This window comes from Balaenoptera physalus (genome assembly GCF_965194825.1).
Source record: "Balaenoptera physalus genome assembly, chromosome: 13".
Lineage (NCBI taxonomy): Eukaryota > Metazoa > Chordata > Mammalia > Artiodactyla > Balaenopteridae > Balaenoptera > Balaenoptera physalus.
This window is the reverse complement of record NC_138892.1, coordinates 26042924-26062902: the sequence shown is the minus strand read 5'-3', so window position 1 is coordinate 26062902 and position 19979 is coordinate 26042924. Positions and strand designations below refer to the sequence as shown.

Genomic DNA, 19979 nt, shown 5'->3' with positions numbered 1-19979 from the left:
ACATGAGTTTCACATGTAATTAGGAGAATTATAAGAAGTTTATGCAATGTTTCTTGTATTTAAACGTTTAACTGGTTCTTGATTCAGCCAACAGCTGGAAGATACAATAGCCTTGGTTGATAGTTTTTAGATTCAAATTAAACCAAACCTTGTAGTCAGAAGGTTGAGAGCTCAAGAGGAGGAGGGAGGAACTCCAATAACTTGTTTTGCAAAATGCTAGTCCCAGTGAAACAGAAGGAAACACTGTATAAGGCATAACCTTGGTCTCCAAAAAGGACACACTAAAAACTGCAGGGATTTAACATGGAAGTCTTATTTATGCTATCTAGGTTAAAATTAATGAGCTGCAAAGAAGTGTTAATTTACGTACAGTGACAAAAAGATTTGGGAGATAGCATGTGAGGATTGTATGTGAGGTTGCAAGAGGATTCAAAGTGATTCCACAGCAAGCAATAGCCAAAAAACTGCAGCAGCCAACTCTAGATCTAGTAGATACCCTGGTGCTGCAACAAACATTCAGAAGGCTTCAGAAGGCACTCAGTAATTCTCTTGGCAATCATAAATATAATACTGAGTTAGGAAATCCTTTATATAAAAGCAGAAGGGAAATTTATTTTGCCCTTTAATGAAATATTCTATGGATAACCTTGCCTTTTAAGATAATTTATATTTAGTTTAAGCTCAGTCAATAAATGTATATTTTGAACATCAGGAATGACTTTAATCATAGTGTTAATTTCATTTTACTTCTGCTAATCAATTTTATATATAAAGTAGTTCATATGTTAAACAGTATGTGACCCAAAATTAGGAATATAAACCCTTCCTAATGAGGTACGCTGACAGTTGGTTAAAGAAAAATATACTTTTTTAATTAGCAGAGAGGACATAACACAAAGTGGTATTAAAAAACCTTTAAAAAATGATTACTATACAATTTCCGCTAATACTGGCTTAGAATTTGTGTTTTTTGATATGGTAATTCCAGTTCATTTAAAAAATCACAATATTATAGAAAATGTAACATTCTTTTTAGATACAAATACCACCATTGACTTAGACTCAGAATACTTACAACAGCAAGGGACATCATGTAATATAATGCTTGCCATATTTTGCTTTTTAAAGAAATAATACACTTATGTTTGTGTTGAAATGGTAGTTTTTTAAAAAAAGATTAGACTTAATGTAAAGGCCATAGAGTTGATTATTTGTGTTCCCCTGCAAATGGAAACATCCTTTTTCCTACTCATGGTTGAGTTAGATGAAAATTCAGATTCTATCCCTTTGCTATAATTCCTTGATGATGTAACATTATCTCATACCAAAAGAGGTACATAACAGTAGAAATACTTTTGATAATTTACTGGAATTTCATTTCACAGTTACTGAGGTAGAAACTGGCCATGTGTTTTTCCATTAAAAGATACAAAAATTCATCTAAATTTATTGATTCAAAGACATGCGTTTTTTTCACCAGCTGTTTTATAATCATAATTTCCAAACCAAACACTGCATGGAAATTTGCTCCTTGATGTGTGTTTTTTATTTACAAAGACTTACCACTAGTGAGAATGTTACAAAGTAACACTGTAAAACACACTGAGAAAACAGTATGGACTGTGTCACAAACAGCTAATACAGTATTAAGATAAGTTTTCTGGTTTCTAAAGAAAAGATACTTTAGAATTCAGTGTGAGTCTCAGAAATAACTCTGACCATTAAGTAAACATCAAATTTTTAATAAATAACATACATGAAAAACAAACATTTTATAAAAATTACCTTATACCTAACAAAATAATTTCTTTGATGAAGATTTTGGTTGGATTTATCTTGGCAGTGTGCACTTATATAAAATTTTTGTACTGCATTTACTCTATTCTGATGAAATTCCACCCTTTTGGAATCACCAAGAGATGAAACAAATACAGCTACAATATTGTGCCTTCTTGAAATGCTTCTATCCACCTACAAGAGAAATTTGTTAGATTTTAAAATACAGTCATCCAATATATGTTAAGACAGTATAGATAATAGCTGTGCCTGTGGATCCAATTACTCTAACAGTATATTTAAGATCTTTCCTATAGCAAACGAGAATTCTGTATGTATGGAACTACCCTTTATTTGGTAATTTGGACCAAACTTTGGCCTGAAAAGTGCATCTCTTATTTCTTTCTCTTTTTTGGCCACACCACACAGCTTGCAGGATCTCAGTTCCCCAACCAGGGATAGAGCCCGGGCCCTGGCAGTGAAAGCGCTGAGTCTTAACCATTGGACCACCAGGGAATTCCTGTGCATCTCTTATTTCTTTGAAGCATGAGGAAGGGGCCATTTCATGTAAAGGCTCTATGAAGTTCTACTGATCCCATTTAATTGATTTTGGAAGTGGATATATCTGCAGAGGCCTTTATTTCAACCCCCTTTCTGCCTTTGGGAATACTAGCTCTGTCCCTGTCTCCTCATCTCTTAATTCTACCAGCCAGAGACTCCTTGGGCATCTGTAGTCCAGACCTATTCTAATATTTTCAGTGAAAGGGAATCTAGCATCTAGTAGTCTACTCTCAGTTGATCTAAAGTTTGCATGCAATATAAAAGTGTCTCACTTTCATAGAAGTCTTTCTAAAATTCTTTTGTCTCAAAAGTTTTATTTGACAATATACACAGCTACAGTTATTCAGAAGACACTTGGAGGTAGTTTCTTTGTACCTCCCCAGTAGTGTAATGGCTTCTAAACTTACCATGAACACTTGAAATCATTCAATTTAATTAATAAAAGTAGCCTGTAGCAGATTTATCTCACATTTTAAGGATGGAATTTTAAAAAAAATTTAAAATGCAAATGGCATATAAGTTATATCATAATAAAAAGGCTTTTTAAAAGTCAAAAGTTTCCATTAAAATTAACACATTTTAATACTCTATAATGTGCAAATACAGTAACGCATATGATATTAACCTAAAGAGAAATTTATAAATTAGCCTGTATTAATTCTAAATAACAAGTAAGCTGACACCCTTCACCCAACTACATTCAGCTCTGTCTTGAAGGGCTTTCTATCTTGTCAACTTAATGACATAAAGATATATATTCAAAAGCTTATCAGCTTGATGATGAATTCAGGTAAAAATGATGAGAAATATAATATCCAACAGAATTTTAGGGCAATTACTATTTTATCCAAGTAACTATTTTTTAAAGAAAAAATAGTTGTGTCATAATTTTAAAATATTCTTTAGTACCCAAAAGTACCTGATTATTATTCAGGAACATATGTAATTCTGGTACATTAATTTTAACTGCCTAAAGAAAAGACAAGCCTGGCTTATTTAAAGTATTCTTTTTGATCTGCATGCACTTTTAAAGCCTATTGAGAAAACATGAGCACCTCTTAATGAAAACAAAATGTATATTTTGTGAGGCCAAAATGAAAATCAAATGAAAGGGAGGCGAACTGAATTGTTTTGTTCAGAAAGGACATCAGTTTCACAGAGATATGCTTCTCTATGTTAAGCAATCTCATGACATCTAAATAAATATTCTTGTTGGAATTTTGAAGAGACTATTTCAGCCTTTTCCACCTAAAATGATATCCATTTCTTTCTACTCAGTCATTGGGAACAGCATGGGAGCCTCTTAATGTGTTTGACCTTTTCCCCAAAGGAGTAAGTCAGCAAGCAGCTGTTTAAACCCCTGCTGTTCCATGGCACAATTGAATCATTGGATTGCCAAAGTCCCAGAATGTTTCAAGAGAAGATTCTTAACCTCACTGGAGGAGAGGTCAAATAACCTCAGCTTCCCTTCCTTTCAGCAGAGGAGAATCATGCTGCTTCCTCCTTGAAGGTCATGTGTACACAAAATATTTTGGACACAACTACCTATTTTCTTTTCCTCTCTGCCTCCTGAAAATATTCCAGATACTCTTGCCTGTCTTTAAAGCAATTCTAAAGAGTTTGAATAATACGTTAAATTCTTTCTAAATTGTATGTCTGATTTAAATTCTTCATTGTTTCCATGCATGGAAGTAGGTTGTTTTTAAAATCAATCAGTTAAAGTAACAACTTGAAATCTAATGTATGAAAGAAAAATACGTCTAAATTACTTACTTCTGAGCCGAGTGAGCATCATCTGCTTTGAATACATAAAATAACATGTTTTTGTGCAGTAACTGAAACACTCTCGACTCTGAATTCTCATCTTTGACTTGAGTGACAGTGAATCCTAGTAAAGGTTGACTCTCCAAAGCTGCCACGTCCTAAATTTACAAAGACACAAAAGGAGATGGGTTTCTAAACTGATACAAAATTCAGATCTGCAAACTCTTGATCTATATAACTCTAATTTAATTTCAAATACATATATATAAAACAATGGTAATTCTAGCAACTTATTCACCTTTCATTTATTCAACGATATTTATTGGGACACCCCTGCCTCACCTACACCATGAGCCAGACACTGTGCCAGACAGTTTTCAGTGTGTTCATATCCACTGTGAAATAATGTGAAATAATAATTTCACATTATTTCTCTACAACCACAGGAGGTAAGTAATTATATTACTTTCATTTTATGGATGCAGAAAACGTAGCTCAGAAAGGTGATACACCCCAGTCCCATCGAACCTCTGCCTTTAGTGAAGTAATCAGTAGTCACATGACACTCCCCAAACTTACATTTTAACACTATGGAAAATTCCTAACAGCTCTTTAGATACAAAACAAGGACACTGTTCATGTCAAAAATAACAGCAACATCTCCCCCCTCCCAAAGCAAAGCAAAACAAAAAAGAGACAAAACAAATAAATTAGGCAAACATTGTAATTATTTCCAGGTGGCACTATAAAACAAGACCCTCAAATTATTCATGTTTAGATTTCAGATCTTACCTCACTTGCAGCATACGTATATAGCACTTTATTTTTTATGACAAACCACAAGTGTTTCCAAGGTTTTTTATTGCCCTTTGATCTGTACAAGTAGCCACTCATAGAAGAATCTTCTGTGTTCGCTGATACCTAGGTAAGCAAACCCCACACACAGTTTAATAGTTTTCAGACAAAAACAAAATTTAAAATCACAAAATTGCTTTTGATCATTGGCGCTGAAAGCAATAACCATAATAAGAATATCATGTTTCAGAATGAAATTGTTTACTTTCAAAATCTGCTACTGTACAAATTGAACACTGCCATGCCATGAGCATAAAATCCTTCCTTTAAGAAGCAATTCCAGAATTTTATCTGGTTTAACTGTGCTTGCATGTATGTGTTTCTTTACGGGTTCACCTGTATTTTCTCAGTTGCCAGAAGATGAATAATAATTCCAAATGTCAAAAATGCCTTTTATTTTTTTTTAAGATCCATCCACTTTATTTTTTAACATCTTTATTGGAGTATAATTGCTTTACAGTATTGTGTTAGTTTCTGCTGTACAACAAAGTGAATCAACTATACATATACATATATCCCCATATCTTCTCCCTCTTGCATCTCGCTCCCACCCTCCCTATCCCAGCCCTCTAGGTGGTCACAAAGCACTGAGCTGATCTTGCTGTGCTATGTGGCTGCTTCCCACTAGCTATCTATTTTACATTTGGTAGTGTATATATGTCCATGCCACTCTCTCACTTCGTCCCAGCTTACCCTTCCCACTCCCCATGTCCTCAAGTCCATTCTCTACGTCTGCGTCTTCATTCCTGTCCTGCCCCTAGGTTCTTCAGAACCATTTTTTTTTAGATTCCATATATATGTGTTAGCATACGGTATTTGTTTTTCTCTTTCTGACTTACTTCACTCTGTATGACAGACTCTAGGTCCATCCACCTCAGTACAAATAACTCAATTTCGTTTCTTTTTATGGCTGAGTAATATTCCGTTGTATATATGTGCCACTTCCATGTCCTGGCTATTGTAAATACAGCTGCAATGAACATTGTGGTACATGACTCTTTTTGAATTATGGTTTTCTCAGGGTATATGCCCAGTAGTGGGATTGCTGGGTCATATGGTAGTTCTATTTTTAGTTTTTTAAGGAACCTCCATACTGTTCTCCATAGTGGCTGTATCAATTTACATTCCCACCAACAGTGTAAGAGGGTTCCCTTTTCTCCACACCCACTCCAGAAAAATGCCTTTTTAAAGCTGTATTTTGGGACAGTATATGTTGTTTATTGCTCTTCTTATTTTGGGTGTTAGGGAAAATTACTTAAACCTTTAACTCAGTTCCTGAAATAACTTTTTGGATTTCTAAAAACTATATCAATAGAAAAGTAAATAGAAAATTCTTTTTTTTTTTTTTGGCCATGCCTGTGTGGCTTGCGGGATTTTAGTTTCCTGACCAGGGATCAAACCCGGGCCCTGGCAGTGAAAGCACAGAATCCTAACCACTGGACCACCAGGGAATTCCCAGAAAATTCTATTATTAATGATGATTTTTAAAAAATATTTATTTATTTATTAATTTATTATTTTTGGCTGTGTCGGGTCTTATTGCGGCACGCAGGATCTTTCGTTGCTGCGTGAGGGCTCTTCGTTGCAGCACTCAGGCTTCTCTCTAGTTGTGGCTCTTGGGCTCCAGAGCATGTGGGCTCTGTAGTTGTGGCACGCGGGCTTAGTTGCCCCGCGGCATGTGCGATCTTTGTTCCCTGACCAGGGATCAAACCCAAGTCCCCTGTATTGGAAGGCAAATTCTTAACCACTGGACCATAAGGGAAGTCCCTTAATGGTGATTTTAAAGATCAGTTTCTGCTCCCCAAATTTTGGTCTACAAGAAAAGAAGCTTGTTTTGCTTCATAAAAGGCTGAAAGTATTTCAATCTCTAGGTAAAAGACAGTAAGCCTTCAGTGATTATAATGTGGCAGTTGAAACTTTTCTCTTCTTAAATATAGGAAAAATAGAGATATAAAAGCCAAGTTTAGGAACTGCCTTATTGGTGGTATGGTGAACAGACTCCCAAGGTGGCTTCCCACTGAGAATCAGGCTGTTGTAGCGTCTCCTCCACTCCAGTGTGGGCAGGACCTGTGACTGCTCCTAACCGATAGAATATGGTGAAGGTGATGGGCTATCACTCCCATGATTATATTACATTACATAAGACTCCATCTTGCTAGCAGACTGGCTCTAGAGACTTTCTACCATGCTGGCTTTGAAGAAGTAAGCAGACATGTGGGGAAGCCCACGTGGCAAGGAGCTGAGGGCAGCCCCTAAGAGCAGGGTAGATCTTTCCCTAGTCAGCCTCCAGATGAGAACTCAACACTGGCCAACGGCCAACACCTTGACTGCCGCCCTGAAGAGATCCCATCTAAGCTCCTGAGATAATAAATGTGTGTTGTTTTAAGCCACTACATTTGTGGTAATTTGGTACAAAGCAATAGAAGACTAAGAGAGATGGGGTCTATGAATTTTAAAGTATATCTTTAATCATGTAGTAATTGTATTAATTTCTTATACATTTCATAAAAAGGATGATATATTGTTTAGTGGAAATTTTATTTATTTATTTATTTATTGGCCACATCGAGTGGCATGCGGCATCTTAGTTCCCTGACCAGGGATCGAACCCATGCCCCCTGCATTGGGAGCGTGGAGTCTTAACCACTGGACTGCCAGAGAAGTCCCAAGTGGAAAATTTATATCTAATGTTAAATTAGAAATATCTCTCAAGTGCAAGTAAATTTGTATACAGAAATAACATCCCTGTATAAGACTACTAAGTAATTAAAAAAAAAAAAAACTAAAATGTTTACATTCAAAGGAGGTTTCTCTTAAAATGTAGTCACATTGGGATATCCACTATGTACTTATGTTAAGTGTTACTATCATTGCCCAAAATATTTTGTACATTACTCTTTGGGAATATTTTACAATTAATTTATTAGCCATATAAGATTAATCCCAATACTGAATAGTCATACATAGTCCTCTATTATCTTTTTAAAAGCAAAATTGGTGTTAACCAGCTTAATCACCTAATTGATTCACAAAACTTTCCTTCCAATGATTTATTTAAAAAATAAATGGGTTTCCCTGGTGGCGCAGTGGTTAAGAATCCGCCTGCCAATGCAGGGGACACGGTTTCGAGCGCTGGTCCGGGAAGATCCCACATGCCACAGAGCAACTAAGCCCGTGCGCCACAACTACTGAGCCTGCGCTCTACAGCCCACGAGTCACAATTACTGAGCCCATGAGCTACAACTACTGAAGCCCGCGTGCCTAGAGCCCGTGCTCTGCAACAATAGAAGCCACCGCTATGAGAAGCCCACGCACCGCACCAAAGAGTAGCGCCCGCTCGCAGCAACTAGAGAAAGCCACGCACAGCAACAAAGAACCAAAGCAGCCAAAAATAAATAAATAAATAAATATTTAAAAATAAATAAATAACAAATAAAAAATAAAAATAAAAAATAAATGAAATCCAACTCAAGAGACGCAGCCTGCCATTACTGAGGGTGCTGAGGCTCTGAATGTATGTAATTCTAAAAAAGAGGAATTTCTAAAAATGTACTGAACATCACTGGAATAAGAACACAACTTCCTAATTCCTCAAAAAGTTAACATAGAATTACTGTATGATCAAGCAATTTCACTCCTAGGTATATAACCAAGACAAATGGAAACATAAGTCCACGTGGAAATCTGTACACAAATGTTTATAGCAGCATTATTCACAATAGCCAAAAGGTGGAAACAACCCGTGTCCACCAACAGATGAATGGCTAAGTTGTAGTACACACATAAAAAGGAGTATTATTCAGACATAAAAAGAAACAAAGTGCTGATACATGCTATAACTTAGATGAACCTTAAAAACATTGTGCTAAGTGAAAGAAGCCAGACACAAGGGTCATATATTGTATGACTCCTTTTATATGATAGATCCAGAATAGGCAAATACATAGAGCAGATTCATGGTTGCCAGGGGTTGGAGGGAGGGGGTAGTGGGGAATGATTACTTAGCAGACACAGGGTATTCTTATGAGGTGATGAAAAAGTTTTGAAATTGGAGCAATATGGCAGTTACACATCACTGTGAATACACCAAATACTACTGAATTGTATATTTTAAAATGGTTAATTATATGTTATGTGAATTTCACCTCAGTTTTAAAAAAAAGACAAAAAACACAGCTTTCTGAGGAGACTACTTTGACTTTTATAGCACTTAACTGGATAAATTTCCCCGTGTGACCACAAAGGAGCAAGGCAATAGCTCTCAAACTTTAGTAGACATATATCTGGATCACCAAGAATTCTGGTTAAAGTTTCTGATTCCATACAGTGTGGGTGGGTCCAGGAATCTGCATTTCTATAAGTTCCCAGGCGGTGCTGCTGCCGCTCTGGAGGATGTTTTGAGAACCAGTGGAGTCAAGGGAGAAATGGCTGCAGCCAGGAAGGCCTGTTTGTGTGGCTGGGTGGAAAGATGTACAAAAAAGGATTGGAATTAGGTTGAGTCTAGTCTATAGACCATAATGAGTTTTGGCAGCCAGTGCTGTGGAGTTTCAACTAAAGAGGGGAGCACAGGTAAGAATTATATTTATAAAATGTGACATCAGCATGGAGAGGTGAAAAATTACAGAGAACTTAACATTAATTTGGTTGGTTAAGAACATTAAAGTTTTTGAATGTAGATTTAGATTCAGGAACTGTGTGATGAAGAAATAGAGCTCAGGGGTATTCACTCAGTTGGCTTACCCAGTTCCACATGAAACTTGGCAAATGGAACTGTAAGTCCTATTCTTACTATATCATGAGATTGGCTATAAATCACTTCCTAGTGTTTCAATGGCCATGATGAAATACACTCAACTTTATATGAGAAACACGATCCCGGTCAAATTTTTAGAGCTGTTTGCTTTTCCATGATAGAAGACCTCCACAGCAACCAAGCAAGAGAACAGAATTTAAAACTACTCTCCTGGCCACAAAACTAGCATGGATGGAACTAATTAATAAAAATCAAAATAGGAGTGACCAGAAAGGCAGGACTGTCTAAACTCTTGACACTGGCTGACTGAACACCTGAATTTGAGGAACTGGGATAGGATATCATTGATGCCTGTGGATTTACTCCAGTGGCAGGTCTAACTCTGTAGTCTATTACCACTTAAAATTTTTTCTTTTAAGTTAAAGGAAGAACAACGCACTATCAGTGATATCAGCTGTATATAACCAACTAACGCCTATAAAAAACAAGCCATGCAGACGAGTAAATGCTAATAAAATGCCCCAAATGTTCTATAGACTTCTTCCCTCTCCTCAAAGGAGAAAGGAAGGGGTCTCCTCAAAGTAATTTTAAAAATTCACACGTGTCCAAGTTATCTTTCCTTTCTATCATTGCTATAAAATGTTCTCCAAACCTTTCAACAGCCATTTTCTAAATGACTCAGGTCATAAGGGAGATCAAGCAAGACAGTGAGGCCTCAACCACATCCATCACCAGTATTAAAATGCATGTCTTAATAGTGGTGGGAAATGACGTCTTCCTTTATGAAAGAAAAATAGTGTATTATATGTGTATGAATAATTCAGCCTCTATCAGGTTGCAAGTCTAATGGAAACACTTACTTCTTTGAGAGCAGCTGGGATTTTTTTCTGTTTCCTCCCTGATGGAATACTATGTAAGACTGACGATAAGGTGCTTGAAGGAGATTTGTGATTTCCAGGAGATCCAATCTTAGGAGAGTGCTGGTGATCTAAAACAAATCAGGTACACTTATATAACCAATGGCAAGCATTCTGCAATTCAATTTAATCCAAGTCAATAAACGTTGTTGCATAAATATCCATGGAAGGATACTTAAGAAACTTATGACACTTCCCCAGGCTGGAAGTTGAGTGGGAGGAAGACTTCCCACTGTCTATGATTTTATACTTTTCCAACTGCAAGCCATATGAAAGGATTGACCTTTTGTGCCTTAAGAATTATGAAACATGTTTATGTACTACCAACTTAAAAAAAAATTGAAAAAATTTCCCTCCTGACTTTAAAAAAAAACCAAACTGACAACATCATTTAGCATCTAGATACATGACCAAATAATATTACAATGAACAAAATGCTAGAAAAGGGACTATAAGACAAGATGAGGAAGTAATTAATTTTCACTGCAGAGGTTCAAGGAAAGCTGGGAAAAGAATGAGAGTTTTGAGTTAGCATTAAGGTATAAGTAGGAGTTTGCCAAGCTAAAAAGCGGAGGAAGAACACTCCATGAAGACAAGTCAGCACAAGCAAAAGCACACAGATATGAAATTAGATCATGTATTTGAAGGCGAGGCTGGGAAAAAAATGGCTGGTTCTAAGGACTGTCTTTTAGGCAGTGGGAAATCAAAGGCCTTTTGGGCTGCGAAGTAACACGAGCAGACTGAATTTAGAAAAATAAATCTGGCAGTAGGAAAGAGGAAGGATTTGAAGCAGAAAAACCTGTTAGGAAATTAGGACAGTAGTCCACATGAAAGATAATGAAGGCTTTGTTAGGGCTGAGGTGGATAAAGAATTCAAGAGCAAGATAGGTTTTTCAAACATAAATTTGACAAGATTTACTGACCAAAATGGGTGTGTGTGATGAGGGAGGAGTATTCAAAAATGAATTTTGAATGTTTGAGCCTATATTATATACCCAGAGAACAAAGGGAGGAACATAAGGGTGGCAAAAGATTAGGTGGATGTGTCTTTTTGGAAAATGTATACAGATAATAACAAACGATTCCTCTATAAACAAATGGATTCTGAAATGGCCTGTCATCTAGTTATATTCATTTGGCTATTCTCATTGATGATGAAAAGCTATTCTTCATCAACATGAAGGATAATCTTTTAAAAATTTAGATCCTATAAGTTTCAGGATCTCGTCCCAAAATATAGACCTGAGCTGCATTCACCTTAACTGTAGGGATGGATACTTGCAAATAACGAACAGGCAGATATGATTTATCATTTTGTAGTTGGCGAAAAGCCGCACATTTAGATGTAAAATAAAACCTCACTACATCAGTCCAAGTGATTAGAATAAGGCTAACAAAGTGCCACCTAGTATGTTTCCATAGAGAATTACTTTACTAATAGATAAAAATGATTTGTAATGAGCACACAGTTGTGAAACTAGAAACCAGAAACTTGAAAATTATTTGGAAGTTAAAGTTCCCCTGTAACTACTCCAAGCATTTTATCCTGTGATTACATTTCTACAATCAGGATCCTCAGCAAAACCGTTTTCAGAGTAAAAATAAGTTTCAGTCCAACCTTTCTTGGAATTACCACAAAATATGAGTTAAGAAAGCTTAAGTAAGTTAAGAAAGCAAGATACTTAATATTTTGAGAGAAGTATCACCAATCATATTGCTAATGTGCCTAAGATGATTCTTTCAGAAGGTTGTTTGAAAGTATCTGGGGGATAATGGAATTTTCAATTAAATCTTTACTTATATATTACCTAATTTCTGCAGTTCTTGGAAACAATGTTCACATACTCTTGCTGGTTGATTTTTCAGGTAATCTAATCCATATTTATTTGATGAACAAGCTTGGCATACAATCTGAAAACACATTGGAATTATTTCATTTAGAATAATAACCTTTGTATCTAAACCATCAGTTATGTTACAATTTATAGTTCTGTCTACTTTTCAAAACCTTTTCATAGTCACTGAGTCTGAATAAAAATTCAGTGGAGCTCAGGCATGTAGGGAACTCACACACAATACCACACTTGAAGAGGCCACAGATTATTACCGAGTGCTTACTACAGCTAATAATATACTAAAGGCGTTAACATGTGCAAAATGTTTAGAACAGTGCCCAGTGTGTAGTAAGTCCTGTGTTAGCTGTATTTATCATCTTCGTCATCATCGTCATTGTCATCATCACTGCTGCAACTATGAACACCTCTGCTGTGCCTCTTCCCAGTGTCTGGCCCAGATTAAATGCTGTCTAAATAAGACCCATTAAATTTTTACAGTAACTCTCTGATGTCATTGTTACGATGCTCATTTTACTAATAACGTCACGAAGACTTAGGAACATCACTAGTGATAACTTCAACACTGAAAGTTTCCTCCTATTAAGAACTTAGTATTTAGATAAATGCAGTTTCAATAATTATCTGTAAATGTGAGCATCTATTTAATTTGAATTTATTAGTTTTTTAAAAAATGAACATGATCTATTATTGACATTCTGAAGTAATCTTGGGCTAGGAGGAGCTAAGTTCCCTAATAAGATTGCCTTGTGCCTAAATATTTAGAGGAGATACCAGCCACGATTCAGCATCTCCCCCACCCCCCCAATGGTTTACAAGGAGAAACATGCTTCTTCGTTATGTACAGCGTAGAGCTATTGAAAATCACAAGGGAGGTGAGTGTGATCCTCTCCAACCTTTCCGCAGGCCCGGCAGTGATGTCGTCTCCAGGTCAGAGTAAATTCACTTGTGCAGATCATACACATCGTAGCTCTGGTATCAGGAATCCAGATGGGAGCCTTGGATCCAAGAGGACTAACTTCGTCTTTATTTTCTGAGTCTGCCTGTGGAAGAATGACTTCTGATTATCTCTATGCACACTGCCTGCTACAGCATCAAGCCTTTTTATTTGGACTGGCAGCTCACAATGCTGACGGTATCATGAAGGATGTGGATGAAATATGAGCTATCATAGTTTTCATGTTATTAGGATATTAAGATTAGCTACATTCCAACAATCCTCTAGTGCAAAATTAACTTTAAAAGATGCCTGTGGTAGTGCAATAACAGCCAATTAGTTTCTTCCTTAAACTAGATTGTATTTTCTACAATGAGGTTTTATAACTAGAAAAAATATGAATGCACTATATGCTATCATTGACTTGTAGTTAAGACATTAATAGAATGAATATTTAGCTCTGAAATTACGCACACACCTCCAATCCTTCTGTGAAACACATGTTGCTTTTCTAAACCCCTGGGAAAAGTTTCTTTAAGGTAAAAACTATTTGAAATGCACTGCAAAAACATAAGAAGGAAAAGACAATACCTCATCAAGACTCCTACTGGGACAGAATGTGATTCTTTTCTTGGCATACTCTTCTATTGACCTGGAAATCGCTTCTAGCCATTCATCCCTTTCTGGGGCAGAACTGTTGGGGGCAGAAGAAAGTTCTATCAACCAGATGTCAGCTTTTATTCTTTGCCTTTTTCTTATGTCTTTTCCTTCTGCCATGGCAACAGATTCCACCACCCTCCAACAATGCTAGTCACAGGCAACAACTCTGAGGTTTACGTGCACAAATAATCAGAGCAGGCATTAGAGAACACGCAGCATTTTAGCAAACACAATGCTTTTTTTCTTTCCAAAAATACCGCTTTCTACTGAATGGCTTTTGAAGTCTCCTAAATTTGGAGGTATTTTTGTTTGGTTTAAGGGCTATTCATGCAATTAATAATTATGATTATCAAAAGCCATTATTATCCTGAGATATAATCCTAGAATTTAAAAATATTCCAAGAATCAAGTTTCAAATCCAAATTTACAGCATAGAATACTAAATATTTTTAGGTTACTAAATATTCTAGAAAGGGCACTGGAGTAAAGGAAACATATTTTTGGTGTCATAAACAGATGCTGAAGGAGTGGTTAATAAGGGAAATAGCCTTCAGTGGTTGTTAGGGCTCCCCTACCTATTCGGCCCATCACATTTTCTGTTCTAAACCCTCAGTTCATCAGGAGCTATGCGACTTGAATGTAGATGGAAATGGGTCAAACAGGGGGAAAGCCTGCTCAGAAAAACACATTCTTGTTCTCCGTTTTTGCAACCACACCTCCCTCTAAAAAAAATTCTATGGTAACTCAGAATCATCACTGGTATCGCCCATTTTGTTTTGCATACTCAAGAGGGAGAGGCACATTTTAGGTATTGTGTGTGTATATGTGTGTGTTCGTAGAGAGACAGAATTTAATAATAAATTTAAATCTCTACCATGATAAAATCCATCATAATAATGGGAATGTGATTGTATAAGAAAATGTCCATTTTCCTTTTTTTAAGAGAAGCATACTAAAGTAGGTAGGAGTAAAATGACCTGATATTTGCAATTTGTTTTAAAGTACTTTAGAAAACAGGAAAATTTGTGGCAGAATCTTGGTAATTTTTGAGTCTGGGTGACTGAATATGCAGTTTCATTGTATTATTCACTCTAATTTTAAGTATATTTTAACTTTTAAATAATGACTCTAAAATGAAAAATTCCATCAAAAAAAATGGTACAAATAGGCATATTTTGATGAATCCAGAGCAGGTCAAGGAGATAACTTTAAAAACCACTCACCTTCCCCACAATAATCATTCTCAGGAATGTATCTTCCTACTAAATGGCTTCAGTGCCTTTTAGAAAATGCACTCATATGGATGTTAAAAGGAAGATATCCAGTTTACGAATAAAATTTTAAAACTAGTATATTTCTCAAAGTTTCATTATATACCAAAACCAAAATAAAATAGAAACAGCCCCTCTCTCTCTAAACCAAACAAAACCTGCCTCAGTTACCTCTACTATTCTATCATCACTGCCCCAACTAGCTGCCGCTGATTTAACATTTACTACGTTATCAGCCAACTATGCTGAATGCTTTCTTTGCAAGTATCATCACTTCTCATCCTCAGAGGTACCCCATGGAATATACATTGGATCTTACACTCCATTCCCCCAATCCCAACGTCACACACCATCACCATTTACAGAAAAGCAATGTGAGGATTTGAACTGTTAGATAATTTGCTTTAGATAACAGGCTCTGTACTAAATGGTGACTTGGTATCAGACCCAAGTGTGGCTAAGGATGGAACCCTTCACCACCATGTCACCTCTGGCCTCTGTTCCTGTTCTCTGAAGGACTACGCTATGAGAACATAGGCTCAGGTTCCAAGTAAACATTCATAAAATATTACTGTCCCCCCTGCCCTCTCTCCCTCCCCAACTTTTCACTGGAAAAAGTAACAGAAAGTCGAGAGGCAGATGGCTAATTTGAGGATTGCCGTCTGATTTTTCTGGAGCCCTGGGAGCACGTGGAATGTGACTCGACTGTGCAAATCATGTCACATATGCTGTTCTTTCATTTAATCATTCCTGGCTCTCTCTTGTGTGGGGTTCTGCCAAAACAATGTTTATCAGCTGATACCACATTTCTCATAGACCACACACATTTGCCTACAGCATCGAGTGGAGACGTTCTAGCTCTGCCTTTGTGACATGGCTAGTGGAAGAATCAGCATCTTCGTCGCAGAAAAACACAGTTAAGCCAAGTATTCTTTTCTTTATGGAAGGTGGACATTACCAGACAGCAAATTTGCATTAAACAAGCACCATTTCCCCAATGACTGGAAATAATTTCTAAGGGAAAAAACTCTCCAACAGAAGAGATTTCTGGTGTGTTAGACCTTGCCACACTATTTACTTCTTGTGTTAACTGTGGGATGCAACTTTGAGGTCCAAAGGCCACATCACTTCAGTTTATTTAAGTAACATTTACTGGGAGACTTCTAGGTACTACGCCATGAACTGGGCACACAAAGTACACTTCACTTGCAAGGGCTCACATCTAATCGAGGTGAGACATAAAGTCAGGTAATAATTACCATATGATATAATAAATGTAAGATAGCTAAGTAACATAGAAGTAGTTAATTACCTTATTTGGGTAGCAGGGAAGGCTTTGCAGAGGTGATGACTAAGGCGCTATTGGAACAACTACAGGTGTTTGACAGGGAACTCTGCGGTCTCCCTGGGCACCCTCAGCCAGTCTCCTAGCTTTGATCATCGTCTCGAGGCTGATGACTCCTCAGGATACGCCTCTAGTCCAGTCTTCCTTCTGACATCCAGCTCCTGACATCAACTGCCTCCTTGATGACCCCATTTTGATGATTTATAGGCACCACACATTCAATATGCACATCTGAACCTAAATTCCTGATTTTTCTCCTAAAGCTGCACCTCTCCCAGTTTTCCTTATCACAGCAATCCAATACGCTGTACGGGCTGGAGACTCACTCTTACTGCCTCTCTCTGTCCCATTACTCGTCTCTTTCAGTTCCCCTCCCAAACCATCCTCCACACAGCAACCAGATATTCTTTTAAAAAATGCCAATACGATCACATCATTCCCTTGTAGAAACCTTTCAGCGGTTTCCTGTGGCTCTTAGGCTAAAGACCAAAATCCACAAGACGGTTCTGTATAATCTTTCTCCCTGGCCCTCCAGGTTTATCTTGGGTCACTCTCCCTCTCATTCACTATGTCCGTGACACACTGGCCTTTTAGTTCTTTGAATACACCATGTCCCTTTCCACCTCAGGACCTTTGTACACACTGTTCCTAATGGCCAGGAGCCTCCTCCTTTTCTCTTTGCCTAGCTATCCAACTCCTACTTATCCTCCTTAACTCAACAGACACAGGACTTTAGGGAAGCTCTCCCTAACTGCCCTTTTCCCACCAAATCTAATTTAAGATCCCTTGTTTTACAGCCTCATAGCACCTGGTAGTTTCCCTGTATACTACTTAATCTCCCTGATAATTGACTGTGGTAATACTTGCTAAGTGTATGTCTTTCCTAATGGACTGTAAGCTCAGGGAAGGAAAGGCTCTTTTCACTGTCCACTGTATCCTGATGCCTAGCAAAACGCCTGGCCCAGGGTAGACGCTCCATATTACTTATTGAACAAAGGGATGAATTCTAGGTGGAGGTAGCCACCTGTGCAAGGCAGAAGGATGTGAAGTAGGCTGGCATGCATGGAGAATCATTAGCAGATCCATGCTGATGGAACATGCCATGCTTTGGTGGGGTTGGTGACAAGGAGAGTGAATGGAGATCAGGCTGGTGAGGCAGACAGGACCAAGATCACAAGAGGCCTCCTATCCCTTTTTTACCTGTTACACAGTACCTCAGTGTGGTTGGGGGAATTCAGAAGGAGAGCCTGGCATATGGGTGGCATTCAGTATGTGTTTGTTCCCTTTCTTGCATGCCACCTTAACCCTCCTGTGGAAATTTACTTTTCTTTTATCAACAACTTTCCAGTTTTATCATTCTCCTGCATACCCCACATTCACTCCATCCTGATTGGCTCTACCTGATTGAACCATTTCTTACAACAATAGTCCAGACATCACCATCTACAACCTCCTACCTGGTCTTCCAGCTTCTACTCTAGTCTCTGGTGGTCTACTTCTACAAGGCAGACGGTGTGCTCTTTTAAAAATAAAAATGAGGTCACACCAATTCTTAGCTTAAAACCTTTGGATGGTTTCCCATCACACTTAAAAATCCAATGATCTTACTAAGGTCTAGGAGGCCCATCTGAAAAAACACTCGACATCCAGATATTTACCTGATAGGCAACCAAAGAAAGAAAGATCAACCATCATTTCCTGAATTGTTTAATTTTTAATAAACAGAATTTTGTTTTTATAAAAGCCTATTTTAGTTAGAAAACTTAAGTGCAACTGAAAACTTAACTTCCCTATAGGCATGTCCTCTTTGGATCTTTGAAAATAACTTTCTTGATTTTAAGAACCAAGCTTAAGTATTTGCCAGGAGCCTGATGTACAGGGACTTGATGTTCTTTGCACTTTTGTTCAAACTCAAGAAAGAAAGAAAAGAAAGAAAAAAAAGGGCATAGTTCCAGGTGATCAAGCATTTACTTTTTTTTTTTTTTTTTTTTGGCCGTATGGGATCCTAGTTCCATGACCAGGGATCAAACCCATGCCCCCTACAGTGGAAGTGCAAAGTCCTAACCACTGGACCGCCAGGGAATTCCCCTACTTTCACTTTCTAAATACTGATCTGGAGGATGCTTCAGGTGCCCCCTCCCTTGACGGAACTCTGCTTGCGCTAGCTGGTAGCTGGGAAGCACTTGACAAACCCTGAATACAGGAATTTGCCTTCTCCTGTCATCCTGAGATTTGGTGTCAGGCAGCAGTGGCCATTCCATTTCAGAAGAGTGACACGACCCAGGGAGATGCTCTTGTGGTCTGATTTGGGAAGTCAGCATAGTTGGTCTGAGTCCTTGACATCCACAGACATAGGCAATATCAGAATGGTTAAAAGCATGAATTTTAGTGTCAGATTCAAATTTCAGCTCCACTGCTCTGCTACTTAACAGCTGGTTGGCTTTTTTCACCATAAAATGGGTATAATAGTAGTAACTTACCTTAAAAGGTTATTGTGAAGATCTGATGAATTAATACACAGAAAGTGCTTAGGATAGTCCCTGGCACAAAGTAAGCGCTACATCCATGTTTCCTCTGTTTTTATTATGTCAAAGGTGAGATCTGAGAGCCGCCCAGACTTGTTATGCAGGTTCAGCAGTGGAGCAAGCTGTGGCTGTTGGTGGCTCTCCCTTCACCAGTCACATCCTGCCACACATGCACTTCTACCACTCAGCCAAAACTGAATACTATGCGTGTCTGAGTCACACAGCCCCAGGTTTCCTCAGTACTTGATTTATATTATGGTAATATATTTTGATTTACATATAAGTCACTGTAGGTTCCGATTTGAGGCAATGTGGTGTGTCACAATAACAACAGATTTAAAAGCAGAAAGTTTCTACCTGTATCCTGACTTTGCCAGCTATGCATCCTTAAGAAATCAACTCAATTTTTCTGTAACTTAGTCTTCCTCCTTTTTATGACACCTACCTCAGTAGATTTGTTATGACCTCTGAATGTTACACGAAAGCTTCCTAGTAAACTATAAAGCACTAGATGTTTTTAAAAACATTACGTTATCATTGTAAAATGACTTGAAATAACCACTTTAAAAAAATGATCAGCAAAGCACTTTTCGGCATGATTATTCCATTCAGAGGAACATTTTAGTCTTTGTACTTCTAGCACACTATTGCATCAGCTCTTAGACATTCTACCTACATGGTAAATCAAGAGTAAACTGCATGGTATTAGGAGAGAAAAGAAAGGGAAAAAAATAAGTTTACTAGTTAACCTAAATGTGAAAA

The 19979-nt window shown here is 37.5% G+C and overlaps 1 protein-coding gene across 8 annotated transcripts in view; it reads right to left on the bottom strand.

The window, feature by feature from the left end:
• Nucleotides 1–19979, bottom strand: part of FGD6 (FYVE, RhoGEF and PH domain containing 6) — a 110313-nt gene continuing 90334 nt past the window's right edge. For 5 of the 8 annotated variants that reach the window (XM_082418790.1, XM_082418786.1, XM_082418788.1 and 2 more), the window contains 7 exons: nt 14008–14110; nt 13376–13522; nt 12435–12537; nt 10570–10697; nt 4894–5022; nt 4111–4259; nt 1–1971 (listed from right to left, as the gene is read on the bottom strand). In XM_082418790.1, the coding sequence (XP_082274916.1) occupies nt 1935–1971; nt 4111–4259; nt 4894–5022; nt 10570–10697; nt 12435–12537; nt 13376–13522; nt 14008–14110 (796 nt within the window). In that variant the 3' untranslated portion in view covers nt 1–1934. Of the gene's footprint in view, nt 1972–4110; nt 4260–4893; nt 5023–10569; nt 10698–12434; nt 12538–13375; nt 13523–14007; nt 14111–16659; nt 18603–18622; nt 19913–19979 lie in introns of those variants that run through there. The other 3 variants (XR_014252175.1, XR_014252176.1, XM_082418791.1) reach the window with 3 other exon arrangements.